The 20,883-nt window shown below is 47.9% G+C and overlaps 2 protein-coding genes across 10 annotated transcripts in view; one reads left to right on the forward strand and one right to left on the reverse strand.

Moving 5' to 3' along the window:
- Positions 1 to 20,883, forward strand: part of LOC146181356 (lysine-specific demethylase 4A-like) — an 81,995-nt gene that overhangs the window by 41,225 nt on the left and 19,887 nt on the right. For 8 of the 9 annotated variants that reach the window (XM_084576397.1, XM_084576403.1, XM_084576402.1 and 5 more), the window contains 3 exons: positions 6,803 to 7,012; positions 18,998 to 19,183; positions 20,550 to 20,669. In XM_084576397.1, the coding sequence (XP_084432523.1) occupies positions 6,803 to 7,012; positions 18,998 to 19,183; positions 20,550 to 20,669 (516 nt within the window). The remainder of the gene's footprint in view (positions 1 to 6,802; positions 7,013 to 18,997; positions 19,184 to 20,549; positions 20,670 to 20,883) is intronic. The other variant, XM_084576399.1, reaches the window with a different exon arrangement.
- Positions 12,055 to 14,384, reverse strand: LOC146181357 (uncharacterized). Its single transcript, XM_084576406.1, has one exon. The coding sequence runs from the start codon at positions 14,134 to 14,136 to the stop codon at positions 12,202 to 12,204; it is 1,935 nt and encodes a 644-aa protein (XP_084432532.1). The 5' UTR covers positions 14,137 to 14,384; the 3' UTR covers positions 12,055 to 12,201.

Here is a 20,883-nt window from a genome sequence, read left to right on the forward strand (position 1 = left end):
AGGGGAGACGCGGGTCTTAAAACGGTCGAAAATGGTCAAAAAGTCGATTTTGGGAAAAACTCATTTTCGGAAGGTTTGTCCTTTCGAGCATCTACTGTAAAATTATTAACGCTGAATTCGGTCGGGAAATGCGATAAAATCGGCTTTCAAAACACTACGGCAGCGACGAAATGGCCCCGAAAAGAGAGACTTTGTTCGAACTTCCCGCGCGCGCCGCCGGCGTTGCAGCCGGCCGATCGCCGCCATCTTGGGCTTGTTTTGAAGCTGGTTTCTTTGTGCGCAATTTGAGCTATCTCAAAATGGCGTCGCTCAAGCCGAGCGGCGGTTCGGGCCGGTTTCCCGAAGGCCGTTTTCGGGTCGCTGATTGGCTCGCACGCGGCGCGCTTCCCGCGCGCGCCGTTCTGGGCCTCCCATTGGCTGGTGTGACCGTCTACGTCATTTTTTTTTCTTTCTCTTGCGTTCGCCGCTGTGGCTGTCGCTTCGTGCGCGTCTGTTTTTGCGCTCGTGTTTCTCTACACGCCGTGTTTCCGCCTTGTGCCGAGAGTTTCTCTTTGCGATCGAGATGCCGGGAGACAGTCGATTGAAACCGAGCACGCAACGAGCTTTTGGAAGCCGGAAGAAACGTCCGTGGAACAAAAAACAGCAGGCAGCGGCCACCAATGCGTCGCCGGGGCCTGCAGTGCCGGACTCGTTGGATCCACCGGGTACATCAAGCACGCTGCCCGATGACGACACCGCGGGACCAAGTTGCAGCACGAATCGTATCTCGGATCGTGGTACACTTCGTGTTGATGCTGTGTACTATTCGTCGACCGAGCAGGCGCAGCGTGTTGAGCGATCGGCGCGAGCAAAGTCCGTTCTGTCGGAAAAGTCGGCAACCCAGCGCAAGTTTGACCTTCTTGGCGCGTCAGTGCGGATTACCAGACAGCTAATGCCGGTACTCAGTTCGTGATTGTGGACTTGAAGGTTTTGAACAATTTTTTCGCGCAAGCGAAGTGCGGAACCTGCGAGGCAGGAAGTCTGCGTTTGAGCAAGGCAACAGATAAGGAGTACGGCCTTGCTGTAAAGCTTCTGCTTGTCTGCGAAAACTGCGATTTCGAACAGAAGCAGTTCTCTTCCCCAAGAATAAGCGAAGCAGTTCTCTTCCCCAACTGTTTGCCTGGTGGAGCTCTCGTCTCATTGGCCCCGGTCCTCACTTTCACCTCAAAAAAAAAAAAAAAAAAAAAAAAGTCAACCCCTAATTTCTCGAAAGTAACCTCTATAATTTCATCACACTTACACATTCGACATTTTTTTTTTAAATGTTTCCTTGGATGGAATAAGACACTTTTTGTTTTGTTTTGTAGGGAAACTGATAGGGAACATCTGAGTAACATCCGTTGTCGAAGATTCTTCCCACTATTTTCTGCACTCAGTGTCAAAACTTCAAATGAGTTTTTCTCAGCTTCATGTTTTTTGGTGACATGACTAGCCTTACGGAACTTTTCATTGGGTTTTTGTGGTGCAATTTTAATAAATCTTATACCGTTGAATTCAGAAAGGTTTGAACTGTGGAGCTATGCTATTTTTATATTGCTAAGTTGAACATATCAAATTTATTGAACAATAATGTCAGCTAATTATATTTTCGAATTGTGGGGCATCTACATAATTGAATATTTTTATACTGTGATGTACATCAATGATAATATAAATAGCATAGCTCCACATGGCAGGTCTTTGGCTACAACTACATTTTAATCGGAACGAAAAAATATTGAGGGAAACTGTCCTAACGACCCGTAAGAAATTACCAAATTAGGCTTTGGTTATTTCCCAATAACATTAGAACTAATTGAGATAGAGTAAAACTAATTACATTTTTGAAAACAGGAGGAAGAAATACATATACACACCCAATTTCGTTATTATATCTCTAAAAATAAAAATTTTCATTTTAAGACCAGTGTCTCCCCTTAAGGGGAGACGCGGGTCGAAAAACGGCGATTTTCAGTAAAAAAGTCACTTTTGTGATTTTGACTGTTTCAGCAACACTGGTCCTTCCTCTTTAATATATAAAAAAATCAGAGCCGAAAACAGTCGCGAAATCATTTAAAAAGTATGTTAAAGCACGCAAGGTGGCTAAAGAAGGGGCAGATACGACCCATGTTCAAGCGCGTGACGCGTCAAATCGCGGCGTCGCACGCCACTGAAATTTTGCAAGGCGGCAGGCCTACGCTTTTTCTCCCTAAAGCTGGCTTTGCCGCTTCACAAACCCCCAGCAAGTAATAAAAAAAAAAAGTTTCGCCGCCCAAACCTAGCATTTTCACTGGCCATTTAAATCACGTGGTGCGATTTCGACCACGCCATTGGCTGTCAGTGTGGGAAGCGGCCATTGCTCGTCTGCTCTTCATGCGACGCGTAGCTCGCTGTCACGCTTGCCCGCTAGTTTTCTCTCGGCGTGTTTTCAAAATTTCACGCATCTTCGTGCTCGTCGCTGCGATAGAATCCGAGAAGAAACGTGACTTTCGGTGTCAAAAGTACCGATCAAACCACGCGTTCAAGGGAAGTCACCGGCAAAGTGAAACGGCGTGCAGTGGAGACGTCCGCGGAAGCTAGGCCTAACCTCGGCGGAGGCGACACTTTTGACAGCTCGAAGCCGGCTGGGCACTGAAGTTTCAGTGACAGCTTAGACGATTTCGTCAGTGCATTGGATAAGAAGATAAGGATCTTCGAGCGTTGAGGAGACCTAGTACGGCGAGTGCCTTTATCGGCGAGATCGGTGCCGCGAACGCACTGGCGAGCGAGCAGCATGTCGGGAGCGCGGACGGTGCTAACTTTCCGTTCGCGAGTTGGCCAAGAAGTGAAAAGGACTCTCGTCGTTTCTAGAGCTGCGTTGCAGCAGTGTAGCGTGTGCCACGTCCGTTTTGTCGTAGTCGTGCGCGGTGTGCAGCTCCGGTGGACAACGCCCTTCGCCAGCCCGAGGGAGATTTTTGCCGTGAACGTCAATGCAGGGGTTGCGGCGCTCGTTATTGGTGCTGGATACAATCAACTTTCCCGATTTTGTGTGGTTCTTGGTTTGCCGAAACAAGTGCACCATAAGGAGTTTAATGCCATAACAAAAAATGTGCACCTTGTGGTTACAAAGCAGTGGCTGACAGAAGCAAGGTCTCAGCATCACTAAATAGCCAAGAAGGCACGCCTTGAGAGTGCTGCTCACAATGTCACTGTTGGAGCAACGTATGATGCTGGTGAATTCTAAAACTGTGCACTGTATCATAATACCCTGGCCTGCATTGTGTGCAATTTTCATGCAGATAGTGCTGCTACAACAGCAATAAACAGCTTTTGTATCTTTAAATCGCATTTTTCTCGAATTCGTATTTTGGGCCGAATATGAGTTTTGTGCACAATATTTTATGTCGTTATTTTAGTTCAATCAACACCAAATTTGGCATGCATAATCTTTAGGATGTGTAGAATGCAAGTATCTAGGTTTAAATGCAATCAGCAGTATTTTTGGGCACGCAAATTAAAAAAATTATCTGGTGCTAGCCACTAAAAACAAGGCACCAGATATAAAATTGTCTCAAAACATTGCATGCCAAGGGAATGTTGCTATGTTGCTTATTTGCACTCAGTGGAGTGTTGGGGACAAGAAGAACTAGTTGGCTCTGCCCTACCATGCTTGCTGCTGTGTACAGCAGCTGCACAAACATGCATTGTTTTTCACTTATGCATGGCATTTAGAATATGAAAACCTTAAGCTATTTTAAAACTAAAAGCATATTTAGAAAGAGGAGATCAATCTCTATAAGTGGTGCAATTTTCATTCACCTAGCATCAATATTAAGAAAAAAATGTTTTCGAGTAGCATCTCCCCTTAAATCGATCACCGGTGATCGATGCTTTAAATCGCCGATTTCGACAGGTTGGAAACGTTTCACGGTCACCTAGCGCCATCCAGTGGTCAGTCTAGGCACTGCACTTGTAGAACCAGTTTAAATTTTCCCGCTCTGGCGACGTTCTGATTTTTGATGCACCTTTTTGAGAACCGATGATGCGTGTTTTGTTCTGAAAGGGGGCGTGGCGGCCGCACTTGAGAAAAGACCTGCCACGCGTGGTAATGCATCATTAACATCAAATTTTTGTCATCAAAAGACTCCCAGCAAGTGAAATATTGAATCATATTGTCGGCTTTGTTATCTGACAGTGTTGAGTGGTGATAATCACCGGAAAATGACGCCAGCTGTTCACTAGTGAGCTTTGACTTGGAGTCCAGGTGGTTTTATTCCACGAAAACGCATTCCTGACGGTCCGTTGCATGTTCAGCATGTACACCTGGCCTTTGCAGCCAGTTTGGAGCAGTTTCGGTTTCGGTTCTCTTGTTGCATCCACTAGAGGGATTTATGCGGCGTTACCACATCGCTGCGACGCCGCTCGCTCCGGTCGCTGCCATGGCGTCGTCGTCCCGCGCGACTGTGCCGCATGGAAAGCGTTCTGCTCGAAAGTTTCCTACACCCGCACCTGATTTTAGTGACGAGGATTCGAGCTTCGAGTCTGAAGATGACAGTACCTCTGCTTCAAGCTCTGACAGCGACGCTGTTTCAAGTCAGCCCGGGACATCCGCAGCTGCTCCCCGGTGAGTTATTTTTACGGTCTTGAGCAGTCACCGGCGTCGTGTGCGCTTATCTGCCGATCTTTGAGCACTAGCTATTCTTGTTATCTGCAGGGTCCGTATGTCGCTAGGCCAGGATGTGCTGCCACCGGCTGTGAAGAAGCTTCAGTTCACGCCAACAAGGCCGCCCGGAGCACACATCGGCCCAGCACTTCGGAGCAGCGCGAGACGTTTCACAACAGCGTGCGATTTTTTCCTGTTATTCTTCACCGCAGAAGTGATACATACTATCTGCAAAAATACAAACAAATATGCTTGGATGCATATTTTGGAGCTTCCAAGCTATGCTGAAAGAGATGGGTCATGGAAAGAAGTGACCCCCGATGAACTACTGAAGTTCATTGGACTGCTCATTTATATGGGCATTGTGAACGTGCCACGCATCCACCTTTACTGGAATACCGGTGGGCTTTTTTCAGGGCTTCTTCCGCGGAACGTTATGCCAAGGAGACGGTTTTCCGCACTTCTGCGCTTTCTAAGTGTCTCTGATCCAGAGGAGACTTCTATAGCTTCGCACGGCAAACTGCATCGCATATTGTGGCTTCTGCAACACGTGAATACAACTTCAGGACAACTTTTTCAGCCTGCGCGGAACCTCTCAGTTGACGAAAGAATGGTAAAATCGAAAGGAAGATCGGGTATTCGGCAATACATGCGGGACAAAATTGTAAAGTGGGGATACAAATTGTGGGTGCTTGCAGATTCGCAGACTGGCTATTCCGTTCAATTTTATGTGTACGCAGGCAAACGGGAAAGAGCTAGTGCAAGTGGACTAGCATTTGATGTGGTGACGCAACTGTGTAATAACTACCTCAATCAAGGATACGTTATCTACATGGATAACTTTTACACATCTGCGTCTCTCTTTGCTCACCTGCTAGATCACAAAACCCTTGCTTGTGGCACGACACGTAAAGATCGTCGGTGCTTCCCATCTGAACTGAAGGAGCTGTCGTGGGAGAAGAAGGCAAAGAGAGGTGATGTTCGGTGGCTCCGACGGAACAACATCCTCTATTTGCAATGGAAGGATAGGAAGGTTGTCCACATGATGTCCACAGCGCACACTGCCAACAGGCATGTAACAGCCACAAGAAAAGAGAAAAGAGGAGGCGTGTGGACTACCATCCCAATCGAGAAGCCGCTACTGATTGACGACTATAATTCTGGGATGCTTGGCGTTGATAAGTCGGATCAGCTGATTGCATCTTACAACGTTTTGATGAAGTGCGTGAGGTGGTGGAAAACACTCTTCTTTCATTGTATTGACATCGCTGTTGTGAATAGCTTCATTATTTTTCAAGAGCACCGCCAGCAACACCTCTCGACACCGGAATTTCAAAGGAGCGCCCACTTCGACCAACTTTCTTTTCGGATGGAGCTCACACAACAGCTGCTCGAGCTTGGGGATCAAGACGTTGCCCAACTAGATCCTGTCCCAAAAGAAGTGCCTCACCATCCGCAAAAGATGCCAAAAAGGCGGAACTGCAGGATGTGCTACCAGGAACGAAAAATAGAGCAAAAGACGAACGTTTTCTGCGAAAGCTGCGGAGCGCACCTATGCCTCACGAAAACGAGGAACTGCTTCACCGCATGGCACGAGCGATGAACCTGTCTCTAGTTTTTTTTTTTATGTAGCAGAAGAACTGCGTTGTACAGAAAATATTTTTTAGGCAGTGTTCCTGAGTCATTGATCTTCAAAATGTATATTCTAAATTTTATTTGTTAAGAATGCATATGTAGATATTGTGCATTTTCTTTCTTGTTTTTACCAACTCTCCACAAAAATGGCACTTTTCCAAATTTTTGTGTGGTCCCTAATAAATTGTTTGCTTTGTAACTTAAGTTTTTGGAAAGAGCATTCCATTATGAGCAATTTACTATGCTGCAACGTGTGCTGGAGTATTATTTGTACTGAAAAAAAAATTTCTTCTGAGACCTATGAAAAACGGCCATTTTCTCGCGGTAACGAAAGAGTTAATTTTTATTTAGTTAGTTCAAAAGATTTTGCTCTCCTGTGCTTACTTGGAGCAGCAATCTGTGGGGCACCTTTGGTCTGTTCACTCTGTTCTTGTGTCTCTTTCAGAGAGCAAGGTGAAGAGTTGCTGCTGCATGATCTGTTGCCTTTTTTTTTTTTTTGTCGCCCAGCGCTGCACTTTCTGCCACAAGCTGCGCGACCGCCTGGGCTGCCCCCTGGAGTCTGGTGCGTGCATCCAGTGCGCATACGGCAAGTGCACGACCGCCTTCCACGTGACGTGTGCCCACGCCGCTGGTGTCACCTTCGTCACCTCAGACTGGCCCCGGCCCATCTTCATCAAGTGCACCAAACACTTGGCGCCCGTGCAGTGTGATGTGAAGGTAAGCAGGGGGAGCTGCATTAGTGTACAAGTAGACTCCCTTTAAAATGAACTCCAAGGGACAATGAAAATTGTTCATCTTAGAAGCGAACCAGGAGTGCTTCCGAAAAAGATGTTTGAGGACACAAAGTGTGTTCAAATACCTCTTATACAGTAAAAGCTCGTTAAAGGGGGGACACGGGTCTTTCGAACCAAAAAATCGCGAAAAAATCACTTTTTAGGAAATGTAATTTGCGAAATCAGTAGCTCTTTATCTACCTATCTGCTAAGTTTTTCATCTCTAGGGTCGGTATTTTAGTCACAATGACAATTTATATAATCGATGTCGCCCAAATTTGGGCCGAAAACGACCCCCAAAACAACCATTTTCCGTGAGGCGCAGCTCCCATTTTGTGCGCGGCACCGTAGCCATTTTGGTCTCATTCGAAAGAGCCGCCTTTCGTCTTCAAATTGCCGCCTCTGCTGTCTACATTCGCCCTTTGGTCGCATAAATAATAGCAAAAAAGAAAACGTGGCTATTGCAATCCCATTTGCTTTCGGGGTGCACGTGACGACAAGGTGTCACCGCATTGGGTGGAGCTGGCTGACGGCGTCTGCTCGGCGCGCCCGAGCCGCGGGGAGAAGGCGGAGACGTGACGCCGGCCGCGCTTGGTTCCGAACCGCGAGGTGCGTTCACGGCAAGAATTCGTGAAAAAAGTAAAAAAAATAGTTGATTAATCATCTCAAGTGATGCCCTGCCCGGCTGTGCGCGCTTAGGCCGACGAAAGTCGTGCGCCGAACGATCGTGTGTACGAGCCTGAAGTAGGCTTAGCGCGTTCCCCAGCACGGGAGACTGCTACTGCCAGCGGTCGCACCCACCGCGACAGTGATATCGCAGGCCGCAGATGAGCAGAAAGATAAGCTGGAAACAGAAAAAGACTTGAACTCGTGCCAACTCCAGCAACGAAGCGGTAGACGGATTGTTTTCGTGATGATGACGGCAGCGCGGCGGACAGTCCGCTTGGCGAGGCGGAGTTCACGATCGTCAGATAACAGTTTGCCGAGATTGGCGAAGCGTAAAACATACGGCGGCGATATTGGCATTTAAAAATGTGAACGGGGATAAGAAATCGCCGTCAAACTTATTCTCCAATGCGTAAACTTCGGGACACGTAGTCTTCGTAGAGTTCGTTGCGCGTTTGCGCCGATCGGACCTCGTTCATAGTCCTTAGTGAATGCACTTGCTTCCAGTGCAATGCAGAGCACTGGGAAGCAGCAAACAGCTCTAAATTACATTTCTTTTCCGCAATGAACGTTCTTCACCGCGGTCTTGATGCGAGGACGTAGCAAAACAACGTACGTACCGTATTTACTCGCGTAATGAACCCACCTTTTTTCCAGATAAGTTGACATAAATTTGGGGGGAGGGTTCATTACGCGGGGAAAAAAAATTTAGATATTTTTTAGGTCGAAATTTCATGTCACAATGAAGATAGGAAAATCGCAATCCCAACCTTACCTTTATAGTAAAAACACGTACGCGATGAATGTGAATTAAAAATTCATTTTTATTTTCATGCTGCTGGCTGCTTATGGTCTGTCTCACTCGGGCTCGCTATCTGAATCCACGCTTGAACTCATATCGCTTGCGACTTCGTCGGCGTCGTCGTCTTCCCACAGCGCGTCGTCTTCACTGCCGTCGAGGCTGTTGGAGATGCCAGTCTTTTTGAAGCTGCGGACGACCATCTCGCTGGGAATCACACTCCATGCTTCTAGAATCCATCGACAGAGCATGTCGATGGTGGGCCTTCTAATCTTACCTGCGGGAGTCAGGTCGTGGTTTCCCGCGGCCATCCACTCTGTATAGAGCCGGCGCACTTTTTTATTAATGGAAACATCAAGGGGCTGCAGCACTGATGTCAAGCCACCTGGGATGATAGCGAGGTCCGTGCGTAACTCGCTCATTCGGCAGCGGACATTTTTTTCCAGATGGCCGCGGAAGCTGTCCATAACAAGCAGCGATGGCAGGAGAAGAGCCCCGGGCCGCCGTCCCCAGACTGTTTTCAGCCAGTCGGACACCAGCTCGGCCGACATCCACCCTTTCTCCTGGGCGCGAATGTGGATACCGGCAGGAAGAGTTCCCTTTGGCAGAGTCTTTCTTTTGAAGACGACGAACGGCGGCAGCTTCCTGCCGTCCGCTGTTACAGCTAACATCACGGTGCACCGCTGCTTCTCGGCGCCCGTCGTCTTAACCTGCACACTTTTCGCACCTTTCATATCGACAGTGCTGTTTCTTGGCATGTCAAAGTTTATAGGCGTCTGGTCCGCGTTCCCGATTTGCGACAGCAGGAACTTTTTGTCCTCACGGATCCGAATGACAAAGCGGTGGAAATCACACACTTTGTCACCACAGTCTGCCGGCAGCCGCTGGCATAACGTAGTACGCCTTCTGAGGCACAACCCGTTCCGGCGCATGAAACGAGTCGTCCAACCACTGGTCGCCTTAAATTCACTCGCGGCAATGCCGTGACTTCTTGCAGTGGCCCGCGCGTGATTCTGTATCAGCTCGTGGGATACGGCACATCCTTCGTTGCGGAGCCTCTTCACATAGCTCAGAACTTCTTCCTCGACGCGAGGAAACTTGCCCTGCTTCGGCCCGCGAAAGGCCCGGCGATCTTTCTTCGTCGCTCTGAGCTCCTCTTGTTGATTCCTCCAGTAGCGCACACGCAGGGGGTCTACACTAAAATGCCGTCCAGCCGCGCGATTGCCATGCTCCAAAGCATGCTCCACGACTTTGAGCTTAAAACCGGCCGTGTAGCTAGCGTAACGCCCCATCGCACAACGCGCAGAAAATGCACAGCACGCACGAAATAATGCAAAGGTCGTAGCGAAGCACTTAAACAGCAACAAAATAGGACTGGCGAAATGGCGACCGACGCTGTCCAAGTGCGTTGTCTTTACTTCGTTCTGCCGCCGCCGCGCATGCATGGCGCTATAAGCAGAGGTTTGCTTTGCATTTAATAGATGGCACTCGCAACCTGCATCATCATCATCATTGTAAAAAAAAAATCTAGAGAAGTTTGACAAATTGGTTCGAGAAATACAAAGAAAATAGCCGAGCGTGGTGGAAACTGCCGTCACCCCATTTCAAAGAGGACGCCCCAGTAAAGCCCTTTGCGCATCCACCAACGAATCATGCAAGGTCAATGAACGATCAACGAAAGCGTGCAGTCGACGCCCGCGTCACCCGCGTTCGCGTCGCCGGTGTTCAGCATATTTGGCTTCAAATGATGTTTATTTTATCACTGCGCGATCAGACAATTTTATGATCGTCGACAGTCGACAGCGCCGGCCAATTGAGCCGAGATAACGCGAACATGCTGAACACCGACCCTGCGGGCGGGTGCGCGTTATTTACGCGACGTAAAAAAAAAAATTCAATTTTCGACGACAAAAGTGGGGGGTGGGTTCATTACGCGAGTGGGTTCATTACGCGAGTAAATACGGTAATAAAAAAAAAAGTTGCTTAGCATGACTCGCGCAGTCGAAAAAGTGACAACTGAATGTGCTGCAACTGCAAATTAAAATGAAAGAGGCGACACTTGGACGTTGGAAAGCAAAGAGACTACATTCCTGGAGGTTTCTAGCCATTTTAAAATGTGAATGTGTGCATTGCACCAGTGAATGTCTGTTAAATAATCCCCTGTTTCTTTTTTGCTCTTTTCTCAAAAGATGCATTGTCGACCACTTGCAGTTTTGCGGCCTTAATATCTCGGCACCTATTGCAGATAGAGTAATAATTTCTTTTTCTGCATGAAGCCAAATATGTGGAGCACACAATGTTTCAAGTAGATTTTTTAATTCTTGTTCAGAATTTTTAAAATGGCTTTGTTTTGTGATCATTATATGCTATATTTTGAACTTTGAACTTTGTTATGCAATAAAACAAGAAATAATTGCTCGGTCAAAAAACTGCTTGCAACATTGTGTTCCTTATTCTTTCTACTGTCCAGCAATGTGTTCATCTGAAGTTGTTCTTCAGTGGTAATTTTGTAATTGTTCTTGTAAGAATTAGACAAATTGGTGTAATTATTTCATGAAATAGTTGGATCACAAAATAAATAATTGCAGTTTTGGAATCTGCACAAAAAACTACACAAACCCACCAAGTTGCATCAATTTTGATTGGTAAATAAGGAAAATAGTTTTAAGACCAGTGTCCCCCCTTCATTCGGACTTCTAGGGACCATAAGATATGTCCGAATTAACCGAATGTCCGAATTATCGAGAGAACAAAAAACAAAAAACATGCACGATTTTATCTCAACATACCTTTATTACTTAAGGGGAGACACTGGTCTTAAAATGAAAATTTTTATTTTTAGAGATATAATAACGAAATTGGGTGTGTATATGTATTTCTTCCTCCTGTTTTCAAAAATGTAATTAGTTTTACTCTATCTCAATTAGTTCTAATGTTATAGGGAAATAACCAAAGCCTAATTTGGTAATTTCTTACGGGTCGTTAGGACAGTTTCCCTCAATATTTTTTCGTTCCGATTAAAATGTAGTTGTAGCCAAAGACCTGCCATGTGGAGCTATGCTATTTATATTATCATTGATGTACATCACAGTATAAAAATATTCAATTATGTAGATGCCCCACAATTCGAAAATATAATTAGCTGACACTATTGTTCAATAAATTTGATATGTTCAACTTAGCAATATAAAAATAGCATAGCTCCACAGTTCAAACCTTTCTGAATTCAACGGTATAAGATTTATTAAAATTGCACCACAAAAACCCAATGAAAAGTTCCGTAAGGCTAGTCATGTCACCAAAAAACATGAAGCTGAGAAAAACTCATTTGAAGTTTTGACACCGAGTGCAGAAAATATTGGAAAGAATCTTCGACAACAGATGTTACTCAGATGTTCCCTATCAGTTTCCCTACAAAACAAAACAAAAAGTGTCTTATTCCATCCAAGGAAACATTTAAAAAAAAAATGTCGAATGTGTAAGTGTGATGTAATTATAGAGGTTACTTTCGAGAAGTTAGGGGTTTACTTTTTTTTTTTTTTTTTTTTTTTTTTTTGAGGTGAAAGAGGACCGGAGCCAAGGAGACTAGAGCTCCACCAGGCAAACAGTTGGGTGGCCCTGAAAAGGACCGTTGGGTGCGATGCTCGAGCGGTTGGCCGCTAACGTCTTCAAAGGAGTCCCGGGCTGTAGTCTCCAGTGGCTCCCGTTTTGTGCCGCCTTGCAAGAGCCTCTTTTGTGTTGGTGCTCTTCTGTTGAGCTTCATTTGCCTTGCGCAAACGTAGTGCATCTTTTTCGATGCTTCGGCGAACATGGCAATCTCCAGCTTCATAGCCTAGACTTGTAGCGATGGCTACGTTGGTTGCCCTTCTCCCTTGGTTGTAAACAGCAACCGCCTCAGCAGCAGCTCGTTTCACACTTTTCAGTGAAGCATTCCCGTTCTTTGAAGTTTGGGTCCAGATAACAGAGTGTAGGCTCTCACTCGCATTCTGCGTCTTTCCCTCACTGCAGCGTGCCAGCAGGTGCTCATCGCTGAGCCTGGCAAACACTGGCTCCAGAGCGGCCCTAACCGAAGCCGGAAGGGCACTCTTGTGCGGAGGTGGAACGTCACCATTAGTCAAGGCTCTATTATACTTGCACCAAGAGTCAGCACCCTCGGGGCACTTCGAGTGGTTTGGGGCATCGTCTGTGGATGTCATGTGCAGGAGTGTAGCTTCCACTGCCTTCTTCATGGCTGGAACGTCATTCCTGTTGCTCCTCAGGGCATAGCCGTAGTAGTTCGTGATTTTCTTCATTTTGTCCTGAGTCAGTTTGCCTTTTCCCCCAAGAGACTCACCCAGAGCCTTCTTCCTCTCGACAAGATTCCGGAGTGCAGTCCCCATTCGCTTGTGGACATGGTTGATGCAGTCCTTCTTTTCAATTGGAATGAAGCCGTACACTTCTGCTTCAGACAAGGCATGAAATGTCCGGCTGTCTCCATCGGATAGCACGGTCGTGTAGCGCAGCCCGTGCTTGGCCAGCGACCTCCGAAACATAGTCAGTGCTGCCTCCACTTCCATGCGGCCAGAATTGCAGTCTATGTTTCGTTGGCACTCGTGGGTGGCGAGCCAGGCACTGTACCCTTCATCTTGTGGCTGTGGCCCCAAGGCACATCCAAGGCAGAAATTTGAGTATACAACGTGGTCAATCACGAGACCAGTGTACAGCTCAACAATGCAGCCCACACTGATGTGAGAGGTACGACCACGGGTCATCCAGGAACCATCAAATATCACATCAATGTTCCCGACAGGATTCAAAAAGTCTGCATACAAACTCTTGACGACTGCCGCACTTGCAGCTTCACTTGCGGTCGCTGTACTCTCACAGGCTTCCACAAAAGTTTTCAGGTGTCCCTGAAAGGTCTTGTGGTGCAGGCCTCGGTGTGAGAGGTTCATACAAGCACAGAAGTCCGCAAGGGCAGTCACGCCTTTGCCAATTGTCTGTATGCCCTTCATTGCCCTCATGTTGACTTCGAAGGGAGTGATGGTGGCAGCTCCGCTTATTCTTGGGGAAGAGAACTGCTTCTGTTCGAAATCGCAGTTTTCGCAGACAAGCAGAAGCTTTACAGCAAGGCCGTACTCCTTATCTGCTGCCTTGCTCAAACGCAGACTTCCTGTGCCGCAGGTTCCGCACTTCGCTTGCGCGAAAAAATTGTTCAAAACCTTCAAGTCCACAATCACGAATTGGGTACCAGCATCAGCTGTCTGGTAATTCGAACTGACGCCAAGAAGATCAAACTTGCGCTGGGTTGCAGACTTTTCCGACAGAACGGACTTTGCTTGCGCCGATCGCTCAACACGCTGCGCCTGCTCGGTCGACGAATAGTACACAGCATCAACACGAAGTGTACCACGATCCGAGTTACGATTCGTGCTGCAACTTGGTCCCGCGGTGTCGTCATCGGGCAGCGTGCTTGATGTACCCGGCGGATCCAACGAGTCCGGCACTGCAGGCCCCGGCGACGCACTGGTGGCCGCTGCCTGCTGTTTTTTGTTCCACGGACGTTTCTTCCGGCTTCCAAAAGCTCGTTGCGTGCTCGGTTTCAATCGACTGTCTCCCGGCATCTCGATCGCAAAGAGAAACTCCCGGCACAAGGCGGAAACACGGCGTGTAAAGAAACACGAGCGCAAAAACAGACGCGCACGAAGCGAAAAACAGACGCGCACGAAGCGACAGCCACAGCGGCGAACGCAAGAGAAAGAAAAAAAAAATGACGTAGACGGTCACACCAGCCAATGGGAGGCGCGGAACGGCGCGCGTCGCGCGCGCGCCGCGTGCGAGCCAATCAGCGACCCGAAAACGGCCTTCGGGAAACCGGCCCGAACCCCCGCTCTGCTTGAGCGACGCCATTTTGAGATAGCTCAAATTGCGCACAAAGAAACCAGCTTCAAAACAAGCCCAAGATGGCGGCGATCGGCCGGCTGCAACGCCGGCGGCGCCCGCGGGAAGTTCGAACAAAGTCTCTCTTTTCGGGGCCATTTCGTCGCTGCCGTGGTGTTTTGAAAGCCGATTTTATCGCATTTCCCGACCGAATTCAGCGTTAATAATTTTACTGTAGATGCTCGAAAGGATAAACCTTCCGAAAATGAGTTTTTCCCAAAATCGACTTTTTGACCATTTTCGACCGTTTTAAGACCCGCGTCTCCCCTTAAAGTAATCACGTATGCTTGTCTGCTTTCCCGCAGAAACCCGCGCGGATACTATTTTCCTCAGTCCTTCCAGTTGCTCAGCAGCGCGCATGCCATCTGCAGTGCCCCAACAAAATTCCTCTAACTGCTGCTTCCTTCACAGTGCGAGGGGGCCGAGGCTGCTCCTCTCGTAGCCCTTCTTCCTCCTCCGAATCTTCGCCGTGCAGTACGTCCCGGACAATTTCTTCCTCAGTTAGAGAGCCGGCTATAGCAACGCCGTCATCAATGCTGATGTAATCGGCGAGTGTCACCACATCCGGCAGCACACCTCCGAAATCCGGGCAGTCATCTGCATTGTCGTCTGGCGACACTTCTGCCACTGTGTCATTGCAGGGCTCAGGCAAAACGAAGCCACTGTGTCGAAAACAGTTAGCGATGACGTGCGCAGGCGTGTTCTTCCAAACACCGGCCGTTTCGCCGGTGTTGCCATCGGGGGCGAGTGCGGTGATACCAGCACACAACAGAGAAGCAATGAGCCGCACTAAAGCGAGCAGTCTTCAATACAACAGCGTAGCGCACCGACAGCAGCAAAACAACAAAATGGCACCGCCAGTAACGTCGACTCGTGAAAAAACAAGAAAAAGCGCCCATCCAGCCACAAGTCGAGCCAAGTTGATTAATTGATGTCCATGGCGACGCTGCTTTTGGGTATCGCTATTGCGCCGCGTTCGTCTTATTTTCGTTTTCGAGCCTCGGTAGCTGCCCGAAGTTGTCCGAATCATCCGTTGTGCGGTCAAATCCGTCCGAATTAATGAGAGTTTTGTCCCATAGACTCCTATACATAATTCTGGGGACCAGGCGCGGAGATCGAATTATCCGATTTTCCAAGTTAACGGCAGTCGAATTAACAAGCTTTTACTGTATGAGGACAAAATCAGCCCCTCCAGAGTGTCAGCCGAACAAGTTTGCACAGTTCCGTCAATGCTGACGGATACATTCATGTCAACAGACACACCTTTACTGCTCAGCGCAGAAACAATGCTTCCCTCATTGCAGTCCTCACTCACAGAATCGCAGTCATTCTGCTCTGAGGAGTCACTTGGCACCACAAAGCCCGGAAAGGCATTGGCAGTGGTGGCTTCATTCACTTGCTCCCAGGCACTCGTCAGTAGGTGGACAGCACTTAGCAGGTGTACTCCTTATTACTCTCCATGCAAATCAGCATCCGTTGCAGCAGAAAGCGACGATAGCGCCTTTGCAAACTGCTGATCACTTCTTGATCCATAGGCTGGACCTTTGCTGTTGTGTTTGCTGGTAGGAACTTCAAGCGAATGGCAGAAAGTCCGGCGACATGCCTGTGCCCAGGACAATTGTCAACTATCGAGAACTTTTCTCTTCTCTCTCTCTGGAAGTGACGATCCATCTCTTGGATCCATTGCTCGAAGAGAGCCTACATCATCCACGCTTTCGAGTCTGCCATTTGCGTGACCGGCAGTGTTAACGCGGTAGCGTTAAGGAGCTCGTGTCGCGGAAAAGCCAGTGTCGTCGGCGGCGTTGGCCGTGAGCGATAAATCCCGGCATGCACTTCATAAATAAAAAGCAACTTCCAAGATGGGCTGGGTGGGAATCGAACCAGGGTCTCCGGAGTGTGAGACGGAGACGCTACCACTCAGCCACGAGTTCGATGCTTGAAAGCGGTACAAAACCGCTTCTAGTGAATGCGGTGTTGCCTTAGAAACGTGCCGTAGAACGTTATACTGCGGTGTATATCGGTAATTATGAGCATGTTACTTACAGAAGTCGCAGTTACACGAGTAGCAAAGTACGTTTCCGCTACATTTCTTCTGCGCTCTGCGCACATGCAGAGCCATCTTGCGGCAAACACAGAACCCCTCCTCGCAATGTGCGGCGCTGCCCCGACACGTGGCGCGCCACTCGCCCCTGACGTTTCGCCGTGCACCCTCACGGGTTGTAGAATCAAGCGTCTTTCCTTTCTTTAGATCACTACGTTCGCTTACCCGCTTCTCCCCTTCGGGCCGCTCGGGTACCGGTGCGAGGATGCCCCAATACCCTTGCGTTTAATAAGTTTTCTCGACGAGGTGCAATAACGCTATCGCGTTCCACTCTTGAAGGCGAAGCTTAAGCGTCCTCCAAATTTTTACATGGTGCTTTTAACTTCCCAGTGACCAGCAACCTTAGTTTGTCGGTCCCAGTCATATTTGCGTCAACGAAGACCATTACATGAAGCTTGCTGTGCTTGCCCGCCACGCAGTTGTCACCAGCAAATGTAAGCGTTTTTGCATTGGCTGCTTTTTCTTTTCATCTTATTTTCTTTCTTTCTTGGGCTTTATTTTTTTCTGGTAAAGGGGTGGGGGGGGGGGGGGGTGAGGGGGGAAGAGGAGTGAGTGAGGAAAGGGTGAGAGAGGAAGAGCGGTGCGAGCAGCAGTGCACTCCTGCCTTCCCAGAACCACATTTCCACAAAGGTGGGGCGCAACCAGCCGTGAAAGTTTATCTTAACCGAACAGCGCGCGCGAAGAGTTCATCTTAAGCAGATCTTTTGCTTTGACTCTATGGGAAACCGAACAAACGACCCCCACCGTTCATCTTAAGGACAGTCTACTGTAATCATTCTCCTGGTGCTGTGCAAAAGGCTGCATCTTAGCATCATTGCTGCGCTGCTGCTTCTCGCTCTTTTCTGTTAATTATGTTGTGCCCACCATTTCTTAGCATCACGTTGCACAGTTGGGTGTTGCGTTCTAAATCCGTGGGTCGTCAGCCGACACGAAAAGACTGCCATTCACCCCATGCAGTGCCGAAACAATACCTCTCCTCCTCTCTGCGCCGACGCGCGCATCTGCTGGGATGCCGCTGCCGTCCTTTCCTCTGCAGTGAGCCCAGCGGCGGAACACCTGTGGAAGGGTGCAGCTAGTTGCCATAGTTATAGCGCATCCGCTGCAGTGGCTTATGGAACGCACGACGACCTTGGCTTTACATGGCGTAGTGAAGCTCTCACTTCAAAAGCCACGAAAAAATTCTACAAAGACTAGCAGCTAACCATCGAAGCAATCCAATTCTTGCTGCATTGTGCAAGGAAGCACCAACAGCGGGAGGTGATCGCTCTGTTCTCCCATATTGCTTTGCGCGGATCCGCCGGGGGATGGCGCGGTGTTGCAATTTGTGGGAAGGTCTACTGATGCCCGGCCATATCACCTGCCAGCTACCACCCGCCAGAGGCACGTTCGGGGTACTTTCACTCCCTACGCCAACACCAGATTTTCTGGAGAACTGGGCCGTTCAAGCTGCCTCGTTGAAAATGGCGGCCGCACTTGCGTGGAGGTGACATGTCCATGGGTGTCCACGATAGTGTATGGTTAGGGCAATGCTCAGTGAAGCTTGTTTGAAGTATATAGCCTTCTCTGTAACTTACTCGCACCAAAGGCATTAAAAAAAATGGGGAGTTTTTTTGGCGTGATGGCTGTATGGGTGGCATTCCTTCGAGTCGTGTTGCTGGTGGCGGCAGTGGTGATGTCTGCACAAGCTTTGTCGCTGCTTAGAAGCTCGCTGTTATCTTTCTCGCCTGGTGCATCTCCCCAGCCTCTGTGTTTCCACTTAAAAAGAAAATATTTGCAGGGGATCAGCGTGCTTCTGGCAGCAGTACATGCATTGGCATTAGTCTTTCTTCCATTCGCATTTTTTGTACACAGCTTCAGCTGCCGGACCACTTGTTTGTGTCTTTGAGTTGCTTTCATCGGGATCCTATGATATCAGGAGGCTGCTAGGTGTAGGCGGAGCCTTGTGGTTGGATGGATGGTAGTGGAGCTCTTCGGAGAGTGGCGGTGTGTATGTGGGCAAATGCTGTTACATACACAGGAAATGCACCTTCTGGGCCCGGAGGGCCCCCGAGATAAACTAGGATAGGGAGAAGGAAAGCATCACGGGAAATTGGCTGTCATTTGACACGCACAGCAAGTAGTAGGCGGTAGCTCTTGCCTGGTTTCAGCATTGCACACTCTGCTGCGCGATACGCAATCGCTAAAAACACCGCGTGCCAGACTGGTTTTAGTCTGGCAACTATGGTGGCTCAATTTCTGAGATTTAGTGTGCTCAAGGGAGAGAAGGTGACTACCAAATATGGCCTGCGGGGGCTGCGCATGTAAAGGGAAACACCACCCCAGCCCTCACTGAAATTTGCATCTCCGCAATAGCAGAGTATTTTTTTTTGTTTTCCTTAGCTAATTGGAAGGGACTTAGTGCGCCTTTGTTTGTTGGTCAAATGTTTGTGATGCATACGACTTAGGCGCTGTTGCAGCGTCCGCCAACCGAGCCCCTTCCGTCCCTGGAGCCCGGCACTCGCGTTGTGGCCAAACACAAGAATGGCCGCTACTACTGGGGCCGGGTGACGGGGAGCCACACTCAGGACCTGTACTCGGTGGACTTCGAAGACAACTCCTCCAGCAACAACCTTCGGCCCGAGGACATTGTGGTGAGCACTTTTCGCTCTCACAGCGAACATTTTCGTTGAGAGTTAAACTGCAGAGGATTTAAGGGGGGACGAGGGTCTTAAATCTAACTTTTTTAGTTATGGCTAGAATCTCACAAAACTTAGCACACAGATGTGGTTTTCTCTCCTGATTTCAAAAATGTAATCATAATTGAGCTGGTGGTCCTAGATCAAAAGTTATCTAACAAAGTCCAGAGCATAATTAGTGAATTTCCTACACAGCTTTAATGAACTTTCTCATTGCATTTCGTTGCTTTTAATTACATAGATCGATAGCCAAAGTCTTCCCATACCCGATGACATCCTTCGTTTTCCTCAAAAAGGCACGGCATCCTCACATATTATGTTGAGAGTAAAAGGCTGGATTATTTGACGCAAACTCATTAAGCTAATCTCAAATTGACATTTATCCATTGCCTAAACTAAAAAATTAAAAATGTCATCGGGTACTTCATTTCTCTCTGAAGAAAATGGTACCAAAGTTACTTGTGTGAACTAAGAAGTTATCAAAACCCTGCGTAAGACTGTAGAGATCAACCAAAAATATAAAACTGAGGAAACGGCATTTGAAGTTTGACCACATATTATAACTTGAACAATCAGTAGCCTACTGTGATATTTCTCACCAAAAATGTCATGCTCTTCCCATTTCCAAAACTGTCTTTGGATTTTGAATATGTCAACTAAAACTGAAGCTATCACCATTACACATGGCCAAGGTAGTGTATGCCATTAGGAAATCAGCAAAAATTTTTGACATGCAATATTATTGTAATGGCAATTTGTTAATGGCAATTTGTGACAGCCCACAATGTTGTGGGCTGTCACAACGGTGCACTGATTACGAAATGAGGATTGCTCTGTCCGCTTCACTGCAAGGCTTGTTTTCCAACCAGATGGTGTGGTTCGAACATGCGTCGCATCCTCTGTGGGAACGAAAGGAGCCTAGTGATGATTTAGCGTACTGCATGCAGTGTGACTGCGGAGTTTAGCACTACTGCCTTCGTATGCACTGGTAACCAGTTCACACGCCTGTTCCGCTGCTGTGGTTGCGGTAAGTTTCGTGGTTGAACTGCACACGGTATGCTAAACTTGCAGTGGATTTAGTGGGTATTTCGTTCACTATATAATGAGGCATTTTGATCAGAAAAAAAAAAAAAAATTTGGTTATGCGCAGATTTTCGCCATCCCCGCTACCTACATTATGAGGAGTCTACACTGCATTTGAACGTTGAGCGCACTGAGTGGATAGGAATATAACAGTGGAGAGAGTGACTAGCCTTAGATGGAAAATGGCCTCGTCACTGTTCTTGACTAATGGGCATGTAATTTGTTTGTTTTTTTTTAGGACCGGGACTGTATGCAGCTGGGACCTCCCAACCTAGGCGACATTGTGTCGGTGCACTGGACGGACGGCAAGGTGTACAGCGCCGTGTTCAAAGGGTTCAGGACTACTAGCTTCTACACGGTGAGAGGCCTTCACAGTCTCTTTAAGGGGGGATGAGGGGATCGGAGCAAACTTTTTTATTTTTTGACTTAGAGGGATGAAATTTGGCAGGCTGGCTTGAAATAGCATCAAACAGAAAGGTATAAAGTTTCAAAATGATAGCTTCAGTAGTTTTTATTTTACCATTGTTTATATGTTGTTAACATGTTGCTTGCTCGTGGAAAGCCTAGCATGA

The sequence above is a fragment of the Amblyomma maculatum genome, chromosome 8 (genome assembly GCF_055883805.1).
Source record: "Amblyomma maculatum isolate TAMU_Amacu chromosome 8, ASM5588380v1, whole genome shotgun sequence".
Classification (NCBI taxonomy): Eukaryota; Metazoa; Arthropoda; class Arachnida; order Ixodida; family Ixodidae; genus Amblyomma; species Amblyomma maculatum.

What these genes read in the sequence shown, in the direction of transcription:
- LOC146181357 (XM_084576406.1), bottom strand. Translation starts at nt 14,136, where the DNA reads ATGCCGGGAGACAGTCGATTGAAACCGAGCACGCAACGAGCTTTTGGA.